Raw genomic sequence first — 20,710 nt, 5'->3', positions numbered from 1 at the left:
TCAGGGCTGGCACCGCAGGGCTGTCGCTGCTGCAGGGAAGCGACATGGGAGGGAGAGACGTGATGCTGGGTTCAACCATGGAGCTTTGCACTCCCAGCCTTCGCCTTCCCTTCCTGTAAGAGGCATGAAGGGCTGGTGTCTGCCGCTCCGTGACCAGCTCGTGGCGTGTAGCGTTCATTTGAATTGGAGACGTGTAGATGAGTCTTCCCTCTTGATTAGCGAGAAAAGTGCTCGTTGCATTAGGTCAGACTGTGTCCTCATTTATGTCTGTGAGCCCCGTGGGAGGGAATGTGGGTAGCCCGGCCTCGTAGGGTCACGCTGGTCTTTTGTCACTTCGAGAGTGTGTATTGTGTAAATCTGGTGTTTACCGTCTGACTGTATTTTATTCAGGAATCAGTCAAGATAGATTTGTTAAACTGAACCCAGTCAGGCTTTCGCTACAGAGGGGCAACGTCTACGAAGTACGGCATTTGTAGTTGGCGTTGAGACAGTTTATGGTACAGATTGTGTTTTGCCGCCTTTCTGCAAAAGAGCACCGCTAGCTGCAAAACCAGAGGGCACAGCACCGTATGGCTCCTTTCACAGTACGGCTCCTGAAAACAGTCTCAAATTTCATACATCTCATTGTCAATGGATGGCAATGAGGTACCCTGCTTCTATTCCTGATATATTACTAGCACCAAGACTGGTAATGCCAGAGCGTAAATGTGCTCTGTGCACACTCCGTAATCTAAAATCTATTGATGGTTTTGAAAAGCTGGATTAAATGACTTAGTTTAGTTTAAACTGAAGGCAGATCTTTAGTGTGAGGTTTGCTCATTTTACTTCTTCCACTTATTTAGGATCTCCATACCATATTGGTCCAACAAAGGTCTTAAAAATCAAAATTTAAGTGGTAGGACTTTTTGCTGATAAAACTCTCATAAAATTCATCCCCAACAGCAAATTTTTCTTATGAGGGTTGGAGCAGTGCTTGCAACATGTATTTTAGGGTTAAGGATTTGGCCAGAGGGCAGAGTGATCATAGAATACAAAGGCTGCATAGTTTTCAATTACACCAAACGTGTAAAGCTAAACTTCATGCGGAGACATTTGTTGCAAGCACGCATATTTTCTGCTCTTATATGGATGACTAGAAGTGTGTATTTAGCCACATGGGTTATTAAATGCAGCTCAGTTAATGGCATTTTCCTCCCTTCCAGAGGTCTCCCACACCACATTATTTCTTAGTGGTATTTAGTTCTCTCTTTCCATCATACCAAACGCCCTCGAACGAGTACGTGTAAGGAGATCTCCACCAGCAGCAAACATGGATCTGGTGCAAGGGAACACAAATAAAGCTTCCTTAGGGTTGCATCACGGTGCTGCTTGTGAAGTATGGTTTTGGTAGCCAAACAAAAAATCCTTGTTCATCGTATTTGGATGTTTACTGTGGAACTTATTAGCAGAAGTTTACATAGCTTTAGCCACTTTCTTACAGGTTTTAACAGGAATTTCCAGCCTTCCCTGAGCTCTTAGCTGATGTGCAGTAGAAATCAACAGAAATAATTTGCATCTTTGTCATTTGCTGCTTTCAGCCAAACCTAAAATATCTCCAGTTAATTCCAGTCACACTTAGAAGATAGTAAGTTTTAATTTTGGTTCCATTGCCAGAATTGCTTTGGTGTGCTACCCCTGCTTAGCACAGTGCCTAAGCTAAATGGAAATGTAGAAAATTCAGCCTTTTTTCAGTTAAGCAAAAAAATACTTTATTCCTGTTGACATAATTTCAAAATGATTGAATGTACTCCTTTTCTTGTAAATGCTTCCTAATTTTGTGTCTAATCCTGTTGCATTTCAGTCAAAGGATCCCTTGGATAATTGCAATCAGTTAAAAATCTGACAAGCTACAACCATTCTCATTCACTCTAAACCCTGAGTGCTTTGTCCAGAGGTCAAAATTTAGAAAGATTGAAATGAAAGAGAAAGATCTGCTGGAAGCACCGGTTGTCTGTAAGGGCTATTTACCTGCATAGGTTGAATTTATTTCGTGAACGCAGTGATCACAAGAATAAGAATCACCTACCATTGCAAACCTGCAGCAAGATTGTCTTAACTTTTTCGAAAGGCTTGCTTTAGGATGGGGAGTCAAATGGGAAAATTTGGGCTGGGTGAGTAAAAAAATAACAAAAATCCAATCTTAATTTTTGGGAGGAGGCAAAAGGAGAGGGGCAGCAGTCATTCTTTAAGACACTCTTTTTTGCTCAGTGCACGTCTCTTGCTCTTTGCCCACAGCCCCCTGCTCGCCGTCTGTTTCGCTGCCTCCTGCGGAGTCCCAGGAATCGCCCTGCTGACACTGGGAGTAAACCCTCTCACCGGGACCCTGGGAGCCTTCAACATTTTCTTGTACACGTGTTGTTACACACCCATGAAGAGGATGAGCATTGCCAACACGTGGGTGGGAGCTGTCGTCGGTGCCATTCCCCCCGTCATGGGCTGGACTGCGGCTACTGGTAGTCTTGATGCTGGTGAGTGTAAAACCCGTGCATCTGGGTGAGCGGTTGTCAGCATTGCCTTTGGGATAGCTAAAAAGACCCACTCAAAAGGTAGTAAACCTCGTTCTTTATGCTTGTCAACCTGATACTGCTTCGAAAGCAGATATATTCTGCTGTTGGCGATGCCAAAGTCTGTTACAGCGTGGTACCATAAGGACTGAAGAAGTAGACATGATTGTATCATTCTCCTTACGGGGGCATTTCAGGGGCAAACGTGAGCTGATAAAAGACTGTGTCCTATGGAATATGTGTTTAGGCCATCTTAAAAAAAACTAGAAGGAAAATAGTGTATTTGGGGTTCACATGGAAGAAAATGTTACATAGTTTGAGGATTAAAACCATACCCCAGAAGATCCAACTTACAAGTCAGGAGCTTTCAGCTGGAAAATTCCCAGATGTGCTTATTACTGTCTTTCCACAAGCCAGAAAATATCCTAGGAAGATTAATTTATTGGTGTATTTCTTAATTGTCCACTTCTAAACTCTAAGTTATAAATGTTCCTTCCCCCCCTCCTTGAAAAGCAAATGAAGATTTCTATTTTAGGAACTGTGAACCGTTATTACATCCCTCATAAAACACTGATCTCTTCAGCAGCTAAACTCTGACACAATTAGGCCTTGTTTCTCCTGCCAGCTAGAAACTTAAGAATCAAAGTGGCTCCACATAGTTATATTCTGAAGAAACTCATGAAGTTCAATTAACAGGTCTGTTAAGAATTTTTTTTAGCGCACACTCATCCCACAGTGTGGCTTGTTTAAGGCTTGAATAATACTTTCAACAACAACGCTTTTAACCAAAAATTATCAGAATCTGTGCAAAATCCATAGCACGCCATTCTTAATTTATGCTACGCACTTCCTATAAAAGTCAGTCTGAATTGGCTTTGTGTACACATGTTCTGTTACAGATCTAATCCAGCACTAGGATGAAGGGGGGGGTTAATTGTACGTGCTACTTCTATACAAACATTTACTTCTCTAAAAGTTTTTTTTTTATATTTAGACCTATAAATGATATGTATGTATGTGTATAGTGTCTCATGTTAAGGAGTGCATAACAGACATCATTAAAAGCTCTGTATTTCTGAAGAGAAGAGGATGAATTAAAAACACAAAATGTGTATTTTTAAGGACTATATCATTCTGGCTGCAGTTGCTTAGACCTTGGATCTTACATTGTTTAGAGATTTCTGCATTGGTTTTGGCATCTCTTTGCAGAGTTGATGCTAGAAGATGGCTCATGAGCCCATGCTTCACCTGCAAAGTCCAGCCTGGAGGAGCTGGAGTGAAGAGCTCTGGCTCACCAAAAGCCCTGGCTGTAGAGGCTGTCACAGTTCAAATTTTCACCCCTGGTTTTAAAATGGCAGCTAAACTTCTGCAGTTAAAGCCCAGCACATTAAAGTAAACTGGCACTGATTTTCATTATCTTTAATTTGTCAAGTTCCAATTTGCTCTTTGAGACCTATTTCGCAAAGAGCTAAGCTGTCCCTGTATGGCAGGCAGGGCAGGCAGGCAGAGCGGGCAGCAGAGAGCACCATCTTTGTCCCAGGTAAGCTCTTCCTCTCTCATTTGCAACTGAGATGTGGTTACAAGGCCCTCTGCCAGCTCTGCTATGGAGGAGATAATCTCTGGCAACGATGCCATCAGTGGAAGATAACAACTTAAAACCACCTGAGCAGACTTTGCCAGAACATGATGATCTGCGCTGCTACGTAACCTGATGTTGTATTGCTTGTTCTGGGTAGCTAAAACTTTCTACAGTCACCTCCCAGTCTGTGTCAGTGAGGCCAGCCAGCTTGTTTAATAGAGAAAGAAATGTTATTGACTGATCTTTGTAATGAAGCACACTTTGGGGAGAGTCCTGAAAAGGGTGACATGAATGTAGTATTTTAGTGCATTTCAGTATTTAAAAAAAAAAAAAAAAAGTTTTAAAAATAAAAGAGGTAAATAGAAGGAAAGGACTGCATTGTAAATGATGATTTTCAGTGTTAAGCATTCCGCTATTGCAAAGAAGAAGAGAGTTCAGCATCTGGCAGCATCAGGCCCACGCAGAGTACAAGAGTGCATCCGCATGCAAACATACAGGACGTGCAGACCTGCATCCCGTCTCTAACCAGCCTACCCACAGTTGTTGAACTCATTAATAATGTGTAATTAGCTTGGAGACTTAACCTAGTTTTAGGTAGAGGTGTGAAAATGCATTTGCACCTCGTTTTAGAAAAAAAAAGATCATTCCACTCAATAACAAAGAGGAATGTGAAGGAAGGGAGTTAGAAAACTAATGAGAAGGAAGGTTCTCACCACTTAACTGGTGGTTTTCTGAGTTTACATTTTCCTGTGAATTTTCTCTCCTTGTAATCTTCTCACAGCAGCCACATTGTTGTACATGTTGCTGGTTGTAGGGAAAACAATATTTAAGTGTAGACCTTTCATTACCATTTGAGGGGGTAACCAAGTGTTACACGGTACTGTGTGGTACCCTAGGACAGCTGAGTCTGTATTATTCTGTAATGCCAGGAGTTCGATAACATCACTGGCGTGGTTCATAGCTAGGGCTGCGAGATGCTCTTGGTCATTTGAGAGAGCTGGAGATGACTCCTAGTTTCCAATTCCAGAGATAATAACAAAGTGTCTCAGATTGGAGCAGCCTTGTTTTAATTTGTCTTCATTTTGTTTATAACTTTCCTATTTCAAAGATCAATACCTTGACAGTTTCTTGCACAATAAACAAATATTGCATATTTGCAGATAAAAATCTGGGACCCTTATATTTCCAGTGATGCAGACACTTGCTGGTATTCCTTACACTACACATCTTTTGCAGATCTTACGGTGATTCCCAGTGATGCTTGCTTCCATTTCTGCCCCTGATAGGTAACTTTAATTATATGCTCTTAAGCCTGATTGAACATCCTGCCCCCAACCCTAGATTTTGTGCCAACATAATTTAGGGAAAACCTCACATTTCAAAAGCAAAAGATAAGGTTATCTCTGGGAAGATGTGAAATTCTTTCTTGTGGGTTTGGGGGTTTTTGTGGTTTTTTTAATGGCAGCTGTTTGAAACTGATGAAAGATCGGGAATGTTAACATTTCCTCGCTGGGGGAGCCGCGTGCAGGTGAGATGGTCAAAGGTGTGTGATAAATCTAATTTATCACGTGGATATCACTACCACATATCTGGTGTATTTATGCAGAACTTAACTGCCAGCCTGTGATTTGCAGTAACACGTTTGCTTCCTTGAAAGCAGATTTCATTGCTCCTTTGTGGTACTGTTTATTTCCAAAGAGATTTGTTTTTCTAGTAAATCTAGACGTCCTCAAATTATTTCTCCTGATTTTACAAAGGAAGGACTGGCAGGAAAAATAATGAAATTCATTTAAAACTTTAAGTGATAGCATAAAGACAGGAAAAAGCGGCACAGCTCCGCAGAGTGTCCTGTTCTGTGCTGGATCCTCCTCCTGTGCAGGATCCACATGCAGGAGAGCTCCTGGCTGTGCCACGCTGCTGTTGAGCCTGTGTACAGATGTCTTTAGGAAGTAAGAGCGCTATTTATTATGGCATGCGAGAGGTACAACGTATACATGCTTCAAATTACTCTTGTGTTGCTGGTCTTTCTCCCCAGACTAATGCTGCAGCTTGCTTGTTAGAAATGTTTGCTGTCCATTTATACTTGTTGTTTCTAGTTAGCAGAAAAACTGAATCTGGGGTAAATATTTCCAAGTGCCATGGCCCGTATTTTGCCTTATACATTTTGCCCTTCTTCCACTGACCTTCCTGTGCTTATGCGCTGAAGGCTCGATCCCAGACGGCGAGTGGTATCAGTGTCTTAGAGCGGAGCAATTCAGTGCCACGGCGTTCATATAAACCACCCAGTTAGATGGAAGTGACAAGCAGGGGTCCTCAACATAATGTGCTTATCAGTTAAGGGGATTTATTCTGAGTAGGTGGCAGTGGCATAGCAGATAACAGCCCTGACAGTATAGCAGACATTACAGACCCATGGTGGCCTGGAGCCATAGGTATTACTGCACCAAAGAATGTTTATCTCAAGAGACTATTTAGTTTATCTCAGATGCTCCACTTCTGGTCTCGCTTTCCTGAAAGACATCTTGTACTGATTTTCATTCATTTTCTGAAATTTAAATAATTCCTGGGGCTATGGAATTTATAGACTGAGTATCAATTGTAATCATGTGGAGGCTGATTTTTAAATTGCCTTTACTTTGTAATTCAAATTGTGTTGTATGGTAGACATTAATTATGTCAGCCAACATCTATTTACAAATGGGGATTTAAAAAAGGGCAGGTCTTATCAGCTAGTGACATTTGGCAGATGGATGGTTTCAGTAACAAAAAAAAAGAGAATAGGGGAGAGGGGGGGCTGCGCCCAACCTGTCAATGGCTGGAGTCTCTCATACCTTCCCTGGTGTAGCACTTGTCTGCCAGGAGGAGGGAGAGCAAAGCAACAGCTTAATTGCATGCAAAATAAGCTTGGAGATCTTTGTGTCCCTTCCAGTTAAGCACTTTGAGCTTTCAAAGCCCCGTGATGTGTGAGCAGGTCTGGGAGCCAGCCGCCCAGGGGAGCAGGGCAGCTCCGCTGTCCTGCCGCAGGACCAGAGGAGACTCCAGCTATAAACTCCCTCTAGTAAACTCAGCTTTTTGGGGTTTCACTTCTCAGAGGAAAGACAGCAGAATCTGTGGTCTGTTCCAGAGGAAACAGAGATATTCACGTCACTGACATATGAGAATTGGAAGCTGGGGGCCCAGGAGTGTGCTTTGTGGGGGTAAAAACCGAGGCAGAGGGACAATACTAGTAAGCAGCTGGTCTGAATTTAGGACAAAAGCCAGTGGGCTATTTTTTCCCCCTTTCCATCTTCACAAGAGACAAAAGAAATGGCAGTTCCACCACTGGGGCACCTGGGGGACCGACCCCATGAATTCACAGGCAACGTGCCCTTACCCAGCTCTCTGCCCCACACATGGCCATTGGGGCACCTGGAGGAGATGGGGTTGTGCAGCAGCCCCCGTGCCCCGGGTGTGTGACACAACACCCGCAGGAGAAGCACCGGTGCCCCGGGTGTGTGACACAACACCCGCAGGAGAAGCCCCCCTGCCCCGGGTGTGTGACACAACACCCGCAGGAGAAGCAGACAGGGGGTCTGCAGGAGGGACTCCCACCCTCGGGCTACGTGGGAGCCCCGGAGGGAGCCTGGAAGAGGTGGTTGATGAGGAGCCCCTGCATGGCTCTGCAGGTTTGCAATCCTCTACTGAGTCTGGTCCTTTGGCAAATACTTCCTAAACTTATTTGCGCATAACAAATGGTCTGTGCAAAGACCCTATTTTCATCTTACCCAACAGGCTCGCTTTTCTTATGGCATCTGTTGCTGGGGTTAGCTAAGACGAATTATGTATGGCGTTGTTTTTCTCAACCTTGCCTATATAATGAAAGGTGTTTCCCTGTGAGGCTTTCAGCTGTAATAACCTGTTGTGTGTCATACAAAAAGCGTGCATGCCTGTGTGTATCCATATGCATACAGCTTTTCTCCGCATGGCGAGCATATCTGAGGACAGCCGGTTTCCTCCTGTTAAAGGCAGTGGCCAGGAACACTCCTTCGAGGTGAAAAACCCCACTGCCAACTTCATTTCCCATTCGTGATGGACACTGAGGATCATCCTTTTGTTTTGCAGACAAGCCGTACACACGGCCAACATCCCCTTCCCTTTATGTGCTGCAGCAGAGAAGTCTATCGCAGCCCGAGACGCTCCTGTTCCACAAGCCTTTTGTGCCATCCTTCAAAAGAAACAGCTATTGAAACCCATGACCATGAAGCTTTTGAGGCTTCCAGTGTTTTCCTCCTCGCCCTGCGTTTACATGACCGTGTAACCTTGAAGGCGCACGATTAGGGCCTCGCACGGGGCTGTGCGTGCCCGCGCTGACAGCCGGGACCATTGTTTGCAGCCCAGAGACCTTGTGCACAGCTTTAGAAGCTATACTTTTCCTTTTTTCCTTCTCAAGGCTGCTTAGCTGCTCACGCGGCATCCAACACAAGCAGTAGCATCTGCTTTTGTTTTCCAGTGGAAGCAGAAGTGCCGGTTGTTGTCTCGCTGTGGTGCTAATATAGGAAATGCCGCAGTGGTAAAATGGAGGGGAATTGCATCGGTTTGGTTAAGGTTCGTCCCTAGGTAATTCCCAAATGTCTTTGTGTTTGAGAAGGCTTCATAATCACAAACTAAGAGGTAAATTTTGTAGAGCTAATCCCTTTTCTACTTCCAAAGACAATGGGAAAAATTAAATAGTAGGTAACATTTTTCCTCAGGAGTGATTGTATCAGGGCAGTATCTTGAACGCTTGTAATCAGAGGCCAATTGATTTACCCTAATAGTCATTTTCCATCACCAAAACAAGCTGAAGGAAAGGCAGTAATTATTGCACCTTCCGACATTCCTTCACAAACAGAAAATGCCACCACCAGCTTAATAAACCAATCTTTATGTATCAGGACACTACAGCTATGTTATGGACATGACTCTCCAAACCACTCTGAATATTTGTACCAACTCCCCCAAATAATCCTTTGGGTGTTTAATATTACATTGAATCTGCAATGGGCAACAAGGCTTTGACGAGACTTCAAAATCCTTCTTTATCCCCATAATTGCTGCATAGTTAGAAATCTCCGGGGAAGACTGCCATGTTAAACTTGTTGTGAACAAGCACAAAAGAAAAGATAGAAAATAAAAGCTTTGGGATGTATCCAGTATGTTTCCAGTGAGCATAACATCGTGTAAAAATCATGCAGGACCACAGTGAAGAGTTTTGGACTGGTTATGTTAAATTTCCTGTAGAAAAGGTGAAAAACGCGGTCTGAGACAGCGCGGTTGCTCACAAGCAGGTGGATACAGCTGGACCAAGTCAAGTCCCTGAGCTCTAATCTACCTTGTCTGGATTAAAGAGGAATAATTTGTTCAACATCTTTTAAGGGAGGAGAGCCAGTTGTGTGCTATCAAGTAAAACGGTGTGTGGTTGTTTCCTGACTACGATCCGTTAAAAGGCTGAGCATAGACTACCAAAGGCTTCCCCTCCTGACAGCAGCAAAACTCATACCAGTTTCCTAGAGACAAAAGGCCGGTGCTTTCCTCTAATAAGTCAGGGAGCTACCAAGGTCTGGAAATAATTTTAAAATTCCTTCACATTATTCAAGGCAGAAGAATTACTAAAATTGTGCTTTAAGCAAAACAGCATTCTTAGGTTGCCAAGGCAGTAAACACCAGCTTTGGGAAATGCAGTAAGATTTCAACATCTGTTTTGGAGCTGATATTTTAACCATTCCATGTTTATTTTAATGCTTGGTTGGCCACTTCCCAGTCTTACATATGCAGCACCAAAGCAAAGACAGAAGGAGCAAGTCTGTTCTTGAATTGATGCTACAAATCAGCCCCCCCTTCCTTATTTTTTTGTTTTATTGATTAAGTAAATAGGTGTTTGTCCTGTCTAGAGCTTGAAAGTGATACCAGAGGTCTGCAGAACACTATGTAGAGGGAAAGCACTGTGTGTTGTCTAAAGAACAATGAGAAGGATAAGAAGAAAGAATAAGTTGTTCATCTCCAGTGTGTTTTCAGGAACACGACGTTGATACAGCAGTCTCTGTAGATAACCTTGGACATGTTTGCCTCGACTTGTGCAGACAGGCCCATGTTCATTTGCCTGCCCGGGCTGGTTGGACTCCAGCTGGCCCTGCCTCAGAGGCTGGTGCTCCCACCAATACACACTGTGCTCCAGCCTGTGCCCTCTTGTAGCTCAAGTCCTTTTCTGCCCTGGAAGAACTTGCCTTCAAAAATTTTTTTGAGAGTTCCAATTGGATCATCCCAAACTATTGTGCCTTGTTTAAGGCAGACAGCTGAAATAATTCAGCTGCGGGTGAAATCATCGCTACTGCTCCTTTTGCCAACTGTACAATGCATAAAGCTCTTTGATGATGAAAGGTATTGCCAGCATGAAAGAGGCATATTTCAAATCACTGCTTAAGAGAGTGGCATCCTCAGCACAAGACAGTCAAGCAGGATCCATACATTACTTCTGTCCTTTAGTGGATGAGAAAATAGGTTTGCAGTCCTCGGATTGCGAATGAAACGGTTTGCTCATAACAATGCTACCGGCATGATTTCTGTTGGCACTGATAGCTCAGCAGCTGAATGTGCCCACTCTTTCTTGAGTAGATGATGTATAGACTTGAACAGACTCTGTATCCTTTACAGGACACGAGAAGGTTGGGGGACTCGCACCAGGGTCTGGAGCTTTTCATCCCTGGTCACTGATCCCGGCGCAAGCCCAGGATGGACAGGACAAGACGCTTTTGCTACCTGATTTTTCTGCTCTCCTCTCCATGTGTTAGCCAGTGGTCAGAGTTCACACCCTCCAAGGGCTCACACCCTAAAAACCATCTCCCAGTTTCCTGCTCTTAGATGCTGCTCTTAGCAGAGAGGCCAAGGACTCAACAGGCTCAGGCGCTGACATTGCTCCTTCGCCTGAGATTTGGGCTGTCCAGCAAATGAGGTCATCATAAATTGCTTTAAAAGGAATAAAGCATGAAATTTTAATCAAAGTTTAGAGGTACCGCATGGCCCTCTTGACACCATGAAGAGCATAACTTCAGAGGGGGATGCTTCTTGCTCTTGTAATTCTGAAAATTAGACTGTCAGCTACTGCAGTTTGCAAGCCCAGGATCACTAGTTGCTTTTGGAAATCTCATCTCACAATTATTTCCAAGTCTTACCCAAATTCACTGAACCTTAAAACGTCTTACCAGGCAGTTTCCAAATGACTGTGGCATTTAGTGTCTTGTTTGTTTTGGGAAAAGTGCAATTTATAAAGCTTCAGTATTTCACTAGATAAAAATATATTTACAGAAAGAAAGAATCATTTTCTACCTTATTCAATGCTGGCTGACATTTTGGCTTTATCTTAGATATTAAAATAAAATAAAAATCTCAGCTTGTTCTTGTTTATTAAAAAGAAGATATATTACTATTTAAATACTTCTAAAAGAATTTAAGAAAAGAAATAATAGCTTAACCTTAACATTCATGATGAATGGTAAAACCTGTTATTTGTCTTTAACTCTGTGGATGCTATAGGACCTACCTGGTTCTCTGCAATCCTGTAACTTTTGAGATGATTTAAGCTAGTACAAAGTGATTAAACAATAGGAACTCAACAAGAAAACATTTTATACCTATTTTGCACACAAGATTGAAAGAATACGGGAGACCTGGGTCCTGTTAGCCTAAATAAACTTCATTTTTTTCTCCAAAATCAAACAGGACTCGTCTGCCAAGTTATTAGGATTTATAAGTGTCTGCTCACAGCTGTTCCAGGTTCTCACACTTGGAGAAGTGAAGAGTTTGGAGGTGGTCATAAATGGGCTAAACTTGCAGCTATTAAAAATTTGGCCAAAAAGGCCAAAGAGTTTGGGATATCCATGAGCCAGCTACTTGTGGTCATGCAATTCGTAAACGCTTGGCGGAAAAGCTGAGAGATCTAATATGAATTTCTATCCGTCTGCCTGTGCTCAAGTTTTCCACGTGCCACGGAGGAGCCCGAGTCCCTGGGTGCTGGCTGTCTCCCACTGCCAGAGCAAGCGCAATGGCTGTGCTCCATCGGCAGGCTTTGCTTTTGCAAACTCTGTGCCAGCTCCACGTGTTACGGTTGTGAACGACCTCGTCTGGTCTTCACTTAATTTAAACTCTGTAGAGAAAAATGAGATTTGCATTGATTAAACTGAGTTACCAAACTGTTGGGAACTGCACAGAAGCAGCAGAGTAGACTCCATGCTATTCTGAACCAGGTTAGTCTCCAGAGTTAGTCTCGCTGTAATATTGCTGAAAAACTCTGCCGACCTAATTATGACATAGTTAACATTCATCTAGTAATTAATGAGTATTACAGTGTCTGCTCTGGGCTTGACAGGATTCCTACTGTGGGCTCATTTGATGCTGAATTGTACTGTACCATGTGCTGCGCTTTGCAAGTCATCAGTCTTCCGTGACACTTAAAAATCTCTGACAACCTGACAATCTCAGCCTGGGCAGAGGAAATTACAGGATGTCCAAGGCACATGGGAAACTAACAAAAAGATCGGGTCAGTTAAAATCCTCATAATGGGCTATTAAATTGTTTTACTATTCAGCTTCTCTGTAAAATATCAATTATCTCAATGGTTGTAATGTAATCAAAGTAATTAAATTCCAAAGGCTTGCATGTAAAAACCAGAGCTTTGTAAATGGGAATCCAGCCTCAAGTAGTTTAGTTGGTCTGTTTGTGTTTAAAAGTTTCTCCAGATGACTATTTTTTTTTTTAATGGTGTTATAGTTAGTGAACTGTTAAAGGTTTTTGTGTGTTTGAGGTTTAGGGTGTGTTTTGAGCTTGGCTGCACACAACGTTTGAACAATTGAATAAGCAAAGCCCGTGTTACAGCCGAAACACAGGGATGCAGCACATGCCAGATGAAAAGCCGGCTGGTCCGTAGCCGTGGGAAGCAGGGACAGCCTCTGCCTCTGAATCCTGGCCCCAGCTCTGTCTGCTTAAGTTTCCTCAGCTGATGGATAATTGTAGCTTACCTTTCCCTAAGTTCTGAAAAATGACAAGCTAATGTCTCTAAAGCACTTCAGATGTGAAACTTGAAAAATATTCCTATCGTAGGTTTATCAAATTCAGCATCTTGCCTCCGGTAATATGTTTTACAAGAATAGGAAAAAGCTAAAGAATGACATATTGCAAGAACATTTTCCCCATCGTTTCTCCTGGTGTAGGGAGTACTGCTCCTTGATTAAGTTTTATTTCAGTGGAGCCACTCCCTTGGGTTTCAGCAGAACTGAATCAAATCCTATTTTGTTAGGGCCAAAATTACTTTTGTTGCCATGATTTTCTGAAATTAATTGTAATTTTGGGGTGCACCATTTTGAACCAATTACTTTTGTTGCCATGATTTTCTGAAATTAATTGTAATTTTGGGGTGCACCATTTTGAACCATCTTAAAAGGTTCCGGTTTAGAGAAGGGGCTAAGCATCCACACCCTGAAAGTCTACTTTAGTAGGAGCAAATGGCAGGATTTGCAAAAGTTTTGGGCCATAGTCCAGGAAATCACCTGTAATTCGTAGCAGGCAATGTTATTCTGAAAGCTGTGTGCCCAATATATGAGCGTCTATCTCCGTGCTTCATGTAATCAACTTTCGGAGGCATGTACTCACCTAATGGAGTATTTGTTACCCATTTTAAAAAGCGATGAGACAGGTCTTTTATACCACTACTGCATCTTATAAGCAACTGGAAACCCACATTAAGTGGGTTTCAGTGGTTCCTTCACTGGTTGATCAGGTAGGGCAAAAAAAGGGCTCTTTTGCAAACTTAGATTATTATTATTTGCGTAACAACACCAGTGTAAGGTGTGCTGTTCAAGACAAGAACTAGACATGCACAGCCCCAAGGAACACACAGCCAGAACAGATGGAGAGAAGATGTGAACCATGAAGCAGTTCAAAGGAGACAGTGACCTGGTCTTTGTTAGAGCCCGAGCAGTCGCTGGGAAAGAAGTGAGTGGTTGGGGAAGAAGTTAAATACGTTAACACGTGTGCACATAAATGTTGCTGTTTCTGTTTCTATCAAGTCATTGAGAAAATAATAGACTCACGACTCCAATTGAGAAGTAGTTTCCATAGAGAATGAGCTCATGGAGGCAGGGAAATGCAAAGAAAGTGTTAATGCTGGAGCGGAGTGTTTGGGAGCTGGGGAAACAAAAGGAGAATCCAGGAATGCTCATAATGTGCAACAGCCTTGGGGGATTTTTTGTGTCTTCAGAAAAAATTAGTGAAAGGAGTTTAGTCTGAGGGCCTCCTTGAAGCTCACTGAAATCAGCATATAAGCTGCTTCTGCCTCGATAAGCCCTGTACCACGTCCCAAGGACAGCTGTGAAAAACGTGGTGCTTCCATAGCTCCTTTCTAAATGTAAAAGTAGCTAATTGGTGTGAATAGAGTTACTTGATCAAACTACTTAGAAGTTCCTATAATTGGTTTGAAGGAGTAAAAAGTTCTCCATCTTCTCTCACCTCATTAGCAGCTTCTGCCGGTTCTGCCACCATGATCAAGGCGTTCCCGTGCCGTGAGCAATTCCCTCCCTTCACGCAATGGGCAAACAGAAAGCTCAGCCATGCTCCAGGCTACCAGGGTGCTGGTATTTTCCCAGTTCTCAGGAGGAAGCAGCTTGTCCTCCTTTTCTGCTGTCATTGAGCAGGGCTCCCTGTTTTTGGTCAGTGCGACACTGCTGTGGACACACCAACTCGGGAACCTGGGAGTGGAAGCTAGAGGCTCCCAGGAAAACAGAGTCTTGCCCAACTTTGCTTCATTTCCATCAGTGTCCCCTCAGGTAGAGACAGAATTGGTACGGAAACCAATTAGCGATGGTTCGTTAGGAGGAAGTGACTTGTTGAAATGCTTTTCAAATTAAGCGCTCCAAAAACAGAAGAACCACCGTGCGAAACCCTATGTAAACGCTGTTAAAAACAGAGCATGCCTTATCTTACAGAGCGTGCCTTGTCTTCTGCGCAGTGCAGCGTGACAGGTTCGTAGCGCTGCTCTTTTGCCAATACAGCCCGAATCTGCAGAGGTCTTTACGTAGCGCTTCTTGCAGTGACCCTCTAATGCATGCTTCCTTCTCTCTCTCTCCCACTGCAGGTGCATTACTGTTAGGAGGAATCCTCTATTCCTGGCAGTTCCCTCACTTCAACGCCCTGAGCTGGGGTCTGCGGGAAGATTACTCCCGAGGAGGATACTGTATGATGTCCGTCACCCACCCAGGGCTCTGCAGGCGGGTGGCTCTGCGTCACTGCTTGGCCTTAATCGGACTCTCAACGGTGGCTCCTGTTCTTGACATCACCACGTGGACTTTCCCCATCATTTCACTCCCTATTAACCTCTACATCTCCTACCTCGGCTTTCGGTTCTACAGGGATGCAGACCGCAGCAGCTCCAGGAAGCTCTTCTTCTGCAGTCTGTGGCATTTGCCAATGCTGCTGCTTGTCATGTTCACGTGCAAGAAATCGTTCCTAGAGAAGGAAGACAAAGGCGATCTGCTCGGTGGAAATCATGGGAGGGCTATGGAAATTAGATTGCCTTAAATGTCAATTACTTGTTGTTCTCGGGACACATCAGGTAGTATATTTTAGTAATTACAAGGGGGAAACCTGTGGGGATCTGTTTGAAGAAGAATCATTTGTGCCTAGCGACCACTTCATGCGATAATTTTCTGTTTTCTTCTGAAAGGGAAAGACATGAGAGCTTAAAGCATTCATGGGCCTCAGACTCACTCATCACGGATTAAAATTTAGCCTACGTGAGAAGCACATCACTTTGGGATGGCCTTCCAAGGTCTCCATGGGTCGTGGTCTCTCATCTTGTGGATAGGTTTTCAGTTAGCAAGTCACATGCGCACACTTACTAACCGCCAGCACTGGCAGCCTTGGCGAAGCCGTCAGGAAGCGACAGATGAATGATTTATCACCCCTGCTCCCCAAGCATCCTTTCCAAATTAAGCTTTGAGGCACATGGTGGGTTGGGTGAACTCTTCTTGTCTCAATCCGTGCCATCCCTGCGCTGATATTACACAGAAGCCTTCAGTTTCTGCGGTTTTTTTCAATCAGTTACTTTTCCCAAGGTTCCCATTCACCCCAGTAGATTTTTAGCTTTCATACAGCTGGCACAATGCTAAAGGAGTAAAGAAAACTGTCTTTCAGCACACTTTCAGCATTTAAACACAAAACAACCTCCAGATGAACAGCTGTTCTGTAGCCTATACCTTGAAGACACTCTGAGCCATTCTACTGTACATCCATCACAGGGAATTTCTGACTCACGTGTGGTTTTACGCCATTAGAGCTTGAGCCCTGTGTGTCAGATCTTCAGCTGGTAAAAATTGCTATTACTGTTTATGTCAGTGAAGCTTTGAAAAGTGTAGGAGGTGAGAACCAGATCTCAGAGTCTGGTAGTTTTAAGGCTTTTCTAAGCTAATGTGTCTTGTGCCAGCCCATTCAGTCTCAGTGTCCTCGGACGAGCTCTGGACTTGCATCAAGAGTTTGAACTGTATTTAATATCACACCGTGGTGGCTCAGAGAGAAGGCCTCACTTGGGGTATGTAATTGGTGAGGAAGCGCATTTTACAGAAAAAAAGTTGAGGATTTTTATCTAATAGTATAATGTTCAAATTGCAGGCAGTGTCTCTCAAAAGCAATTATTGTGGATGGTCTCACTAGGAAAATGCATTATCTTTGTTAACTGATACGCTGAAGAACATTTCTAGCCGCAGTCTAATGTGCTCGTGATCCCACTACGGGGCTGTGGCTAACCCTCAGCCTACCTGGGGCTGGCTGTGACCCACGGGGATGCTTCCAAACACAGCAGCACCCCGGGCAGACAAAGACTGCGTTATAGTTTATTGTGGTAGTTAGTGCCTGTTATGACTTGATGCGTTTTCATGCCAAGATTTCTTTCCCATGTGGAGAGGGACCGGGCAGCACAGTTGTGCATCGATCCAAAGATACAGTAATACCTGAAACGGGAGACACTGTCTCTAATCTGATCCCGAATAAAGCCCTTCAGGAAACCTCACAAATCTGCCACCACGTGCGTATCACGCTGACATAAAATCTTCACTGGCTGCTTTCATGATACAAGCCCAACTTCTGGTCTCAGTTACGCTGGTGTAAATCAGGAGTGACACGGTTAACCTCCGTTCTGCTGGCGGAGGTGCTCGCAGGAGCAGAGCCACCTGTTTTACATGGCTCTTAAATAATTGGTTGCAAGATTTTCTGACTCTCTCAAGTGATTGCAGATGACAGGATTGAGTTCCTCTTGCTGTTTGTTTGATGGACTCTGTTGTACTCGAGTTACTGTGGGCAATACTTCGTAGAAATGTCTGGAAACTGTGCAACTCCTGAATTTGTTTTTAAAATGCATCCAGTCTTCTCTGCAATAAAGTGCATACTGTACAAAAAGAGAGATTAATGCTCAAAATCTGTTTTAAACAATTCACTTATGATTGAAACTCTGGTACAGTTCAGTTAATTGCGAAGATCTTTAATAGTTTTGTGGCATTTCTCACAGCAACAATATTCTTCTTGATCACTGCAAGAGCAAGGACAGCTTGTGAAATACAGGTTTATTGTGCAAAAAGCACACTGAAACTAAGTTGCATGTGAGTGGAAGAGGTTTGTGCAAAACCAGAGAATTTGGTCAACCTTTATCTGGGTGAGGAACCTGAAAAGAGCAGATGGCTCACAAAACCCACAGATTTTGCTCTCAGAGGCACAAAGTGGTGCTGAAGCAGGAGGGTTGTGGTTTTCTCCTAAGTCATTATAGAGCCAGGCTTCAGAATGGCCTGCAAGTACAGGGTGCTGTCCTGACAAACTCGATTTTGATTAAAGGTCCAAGGAGATGCCTGTGGTTCAGTTTTGAAAAGCGGTCATCTTCATTTCTTGGGCCAAAATGTGTAACATTCACGGGTTTTAGGGCCAGACAGGAGCTTTATAATCATCACTGAGTGTCTGCAAAATGCAGGTCACAAGAGTTGCACCAACATCTCCACACCCAGTTGGTCTAGCCTGGAGAGACAGCGTGGTTTTGGAATGAGTGGATCTGGGATTTAAAGGTAAGAAATACCTTATTTTTTAAAAAATCAAAAAAAGCTTTTTTCACCTAGAAGGTGTTCTCTGCTGTGCTCCAAAATGGCCATGTATCAGGTACGGATGAAGTCATCTACTGTCATTCAGGAATTTTTGCTGTTGCATGTGCTTTGAAAATAAAAACATCGCCAAACTGAAATCTTGATTACTGACAGATAGTACAGTAGGTGCTCTCAGGTGCCCTTTTCAATATTTCTGGTGCCACTATGGAAATGAAAAAAATACTGAACTGTCTGCCCTCATCCAAAGGTGTTTGCGGTCCCTTTGACCCTACATGGAGGATGAATGTCAGCCATCTCCACTCCAGCCCTGCTGATATTGCTTCCTAAATTCTGCAGGGAAAGAGGCAGGTGAGGTGCATGAGCGTGTCTTGCTGGGACCGCTTTGCACAGCCGGGGCAGTGCTGGGAGTTAAACTTGGCCTTCCTGCGTCTCAGTCCTGGTCCGTGCAAGCATCAGGCTTTGCACAGCTCCTTGAATCTGAAACGGCAGTTCCTACATAGAATTGCAATGTTTTTTTCCGTGTCCCATTTGGAGAGCTTGAATATAGGTTGTTTGTCATCCTGTTATCCTGGTTACTCAGGATCTCCCCATGAACTGGTCCTCCTGGAGAATACCTGCTATTTATGTGGTAGTGAAAAAAATAGCAGCAATGTGCCATGTCCCTCCAACCCCTGGGTCTGCTGGTAGCCGAGAGGGTCCCATCTAGGTGTTGCTGTTACAGCGGGCAACTTTGCACCGCCAGAAGCCTGTACTGAAGCTCATAGAGGAATCGGTGCCAGTGACTCAAAAGGATGAAGCTGGTTTTAGTCTGTTTGGACTTTAAACCTTTTGTGTGGTTTTGTGGATAAAACAGTAGCCCTAAGGCTCAGGGGATCTTCATTCTTTCCAGATCTCTGTTTAAGAAATGCACTCCATCTGTAAAATAGGGATGATGATATTTCGCCTTGTTGGACGAGTAAACAGCTCATGTTTTTGTCAGTCCCCTACCCGTTATTTTGTATGGCCCTGTAAACCGATGGCTAATGATTAGATTCCACCCCGCGTCTGTTCTTTGCTCTGACCTTCAGCAAATCACTTCACCTCAGCACAAGGCTTGCCTCGCAGGGCAGCGTGGGGAGCTGAGCTACGTGGCTGTGAATTGCCCCGAGCTCTTGCTTTGGCAAGGAGCCCCCGGGTCCTGCGTGAACCCGCTTGCAGTGCCTCAGCGTAACAGGCATCCCAGCAAACCAGGCAGTTGGTGGGGCTCTGCGCTTTGTTCCAGCATGAATGAGGAAACCCAATCCCTGCACACACAGCTCTTTCCCTTCTCGTTTCCCCCCCCGGGGTTTTTTTTTTTCTCGCTTCCTGTATCAATCTCTGATATAATCTGCCCCAGCAGAGTAACACATTCACACTCTCCTGGCTCCAGCAGCGTTTCCCACTCAGCCAGGCCATGGCATTTCAAGGCTTACACAAAACACACACGTCCTTTTCAGTTCCGAAGATCCCTTGAGAGTAGGAATGGAAACAGAGTGATAGTATTAGAAATCATTATCATTACAGATAGAAAGCGTGTTGTCCTGGTTGCTCTCCAGAGGTGATTAGATATTCCCCCTTCCTTGGAAACACAGGCTGTCTACAGAACACTTTGCTTTTAAAACAGAAATATCAGCACTGTTTTCCTACCAAGCAGCTCTGCTGGAGGTGGTAATACTAGAAGCTCCGTTGCAGGCTGTCCCCGATGGCATTTCTAGTCATGGTGTTTCTTAACCAGGCGAAGCGCTGGCCCCGGTGAGCGCTCGCGGGATGCAGCGTGCCACCCGCGCTGGCGCGTGGCCTTGGTCAGTTGTTCGTCTCTTGGTGCTCCTGTTTCTTCTGCAGGTCAGTTCTGCAGGTCACGGGTGCGCGTCCAGCACTTGGCCCTGCCAAAGACAAGTCGGAGTCTGATTCCGATGTTCATCATCTCCCAAGTTGTGAGGTCAGAAGTGTCATTGGTGGGGACCCTCCTCCGTGAGAGTCCCTCAGACTGTGACTTGCTGGGTGGTTCCCATCGATGGGCTTTAGTCCCCTCTGAAATAAATGTACTACAGACTTTTAGGGCTTCAACACAAAGTTTAGCAAGCTTTGGAGCTACCTTCCAAACCCTTCTGTTGACTGAGCTTGGAGTAATTCTTGAACACAAGACAGTTTCTCTGCTCTGTTAGAGCTTGCGTTGGTCTGGATTGCCGTGTCGCAAGGATCCCCGCGCTCCCGAAAGGCTGTCGTCAGGCCCAGAGCAGTCACATTCTCCCTGACCCAAGGAAAAGGAGGTCTTTAGAGCACAGCATGTGTACAGTGTCCCAAAGCCATTTAGACTGCCATCAGAAGTGCACGTGTTTAAAAGAGCTGGCAGGAATATCTCTCATCAGCTCTGCCTTGTACACTTCCCGTCACCTCTGCTTTTCCTGCTTCCAGACTTTAACTG

The 20,710-nt window shown here is 44.2% G+C and overlaps 1 protein-coding gene across 1 annotated transcript in view; it reads left to right on the top strand.

Moving 5' to 3' along the window:
• The window catches only part of COX10 (cytochrome c oxidase assembly factor heme A:farnesyltransferase COX10), a 108,514-nt gene extending 90,149 nt beyond the window's left edge, over positions 1–18,365 (top strand). Inside the window, exons 6-7 of the mRNA XM_075519192.1 lie at positions 2,275–2,507; positions 15,264–18,365. Coding sequence (XP_075375307.1) covers positions 2,275–2,507; positions 15,264–15,706 — 676 coding nt within the window. The 3' untranslated portion in view covers positions 15,707–18,365. The remainder of the gene's footprint in view (positions 1–2,274; positions 2,508–15,263) is intronic.
• The last annotated feature ends 2,345 nt before the right edge of the window (positions 18,366–20,710 follow it).

The sequence above is a fragment of the Mycteria americana genome, chromosome 16 (assembly GCF_035582795.1).
Source record: "Mycteria americana isolate JAX WOST 10 ecotype Jacksonville Zoo and Gardens chromosome 16, USCA_MyAme_1.0, whole genome shotgun sequence".
NCBI lineage: Eukaryota > Metazoa > Chordata > Aves > Ciconiiformes > Ciconiidae > Mycteria > Mycteria americana.
Note: the sequence above shows the minus strand (reverse complement) of the source record. Positions and strands in the feature narration are given on the sequence as shown.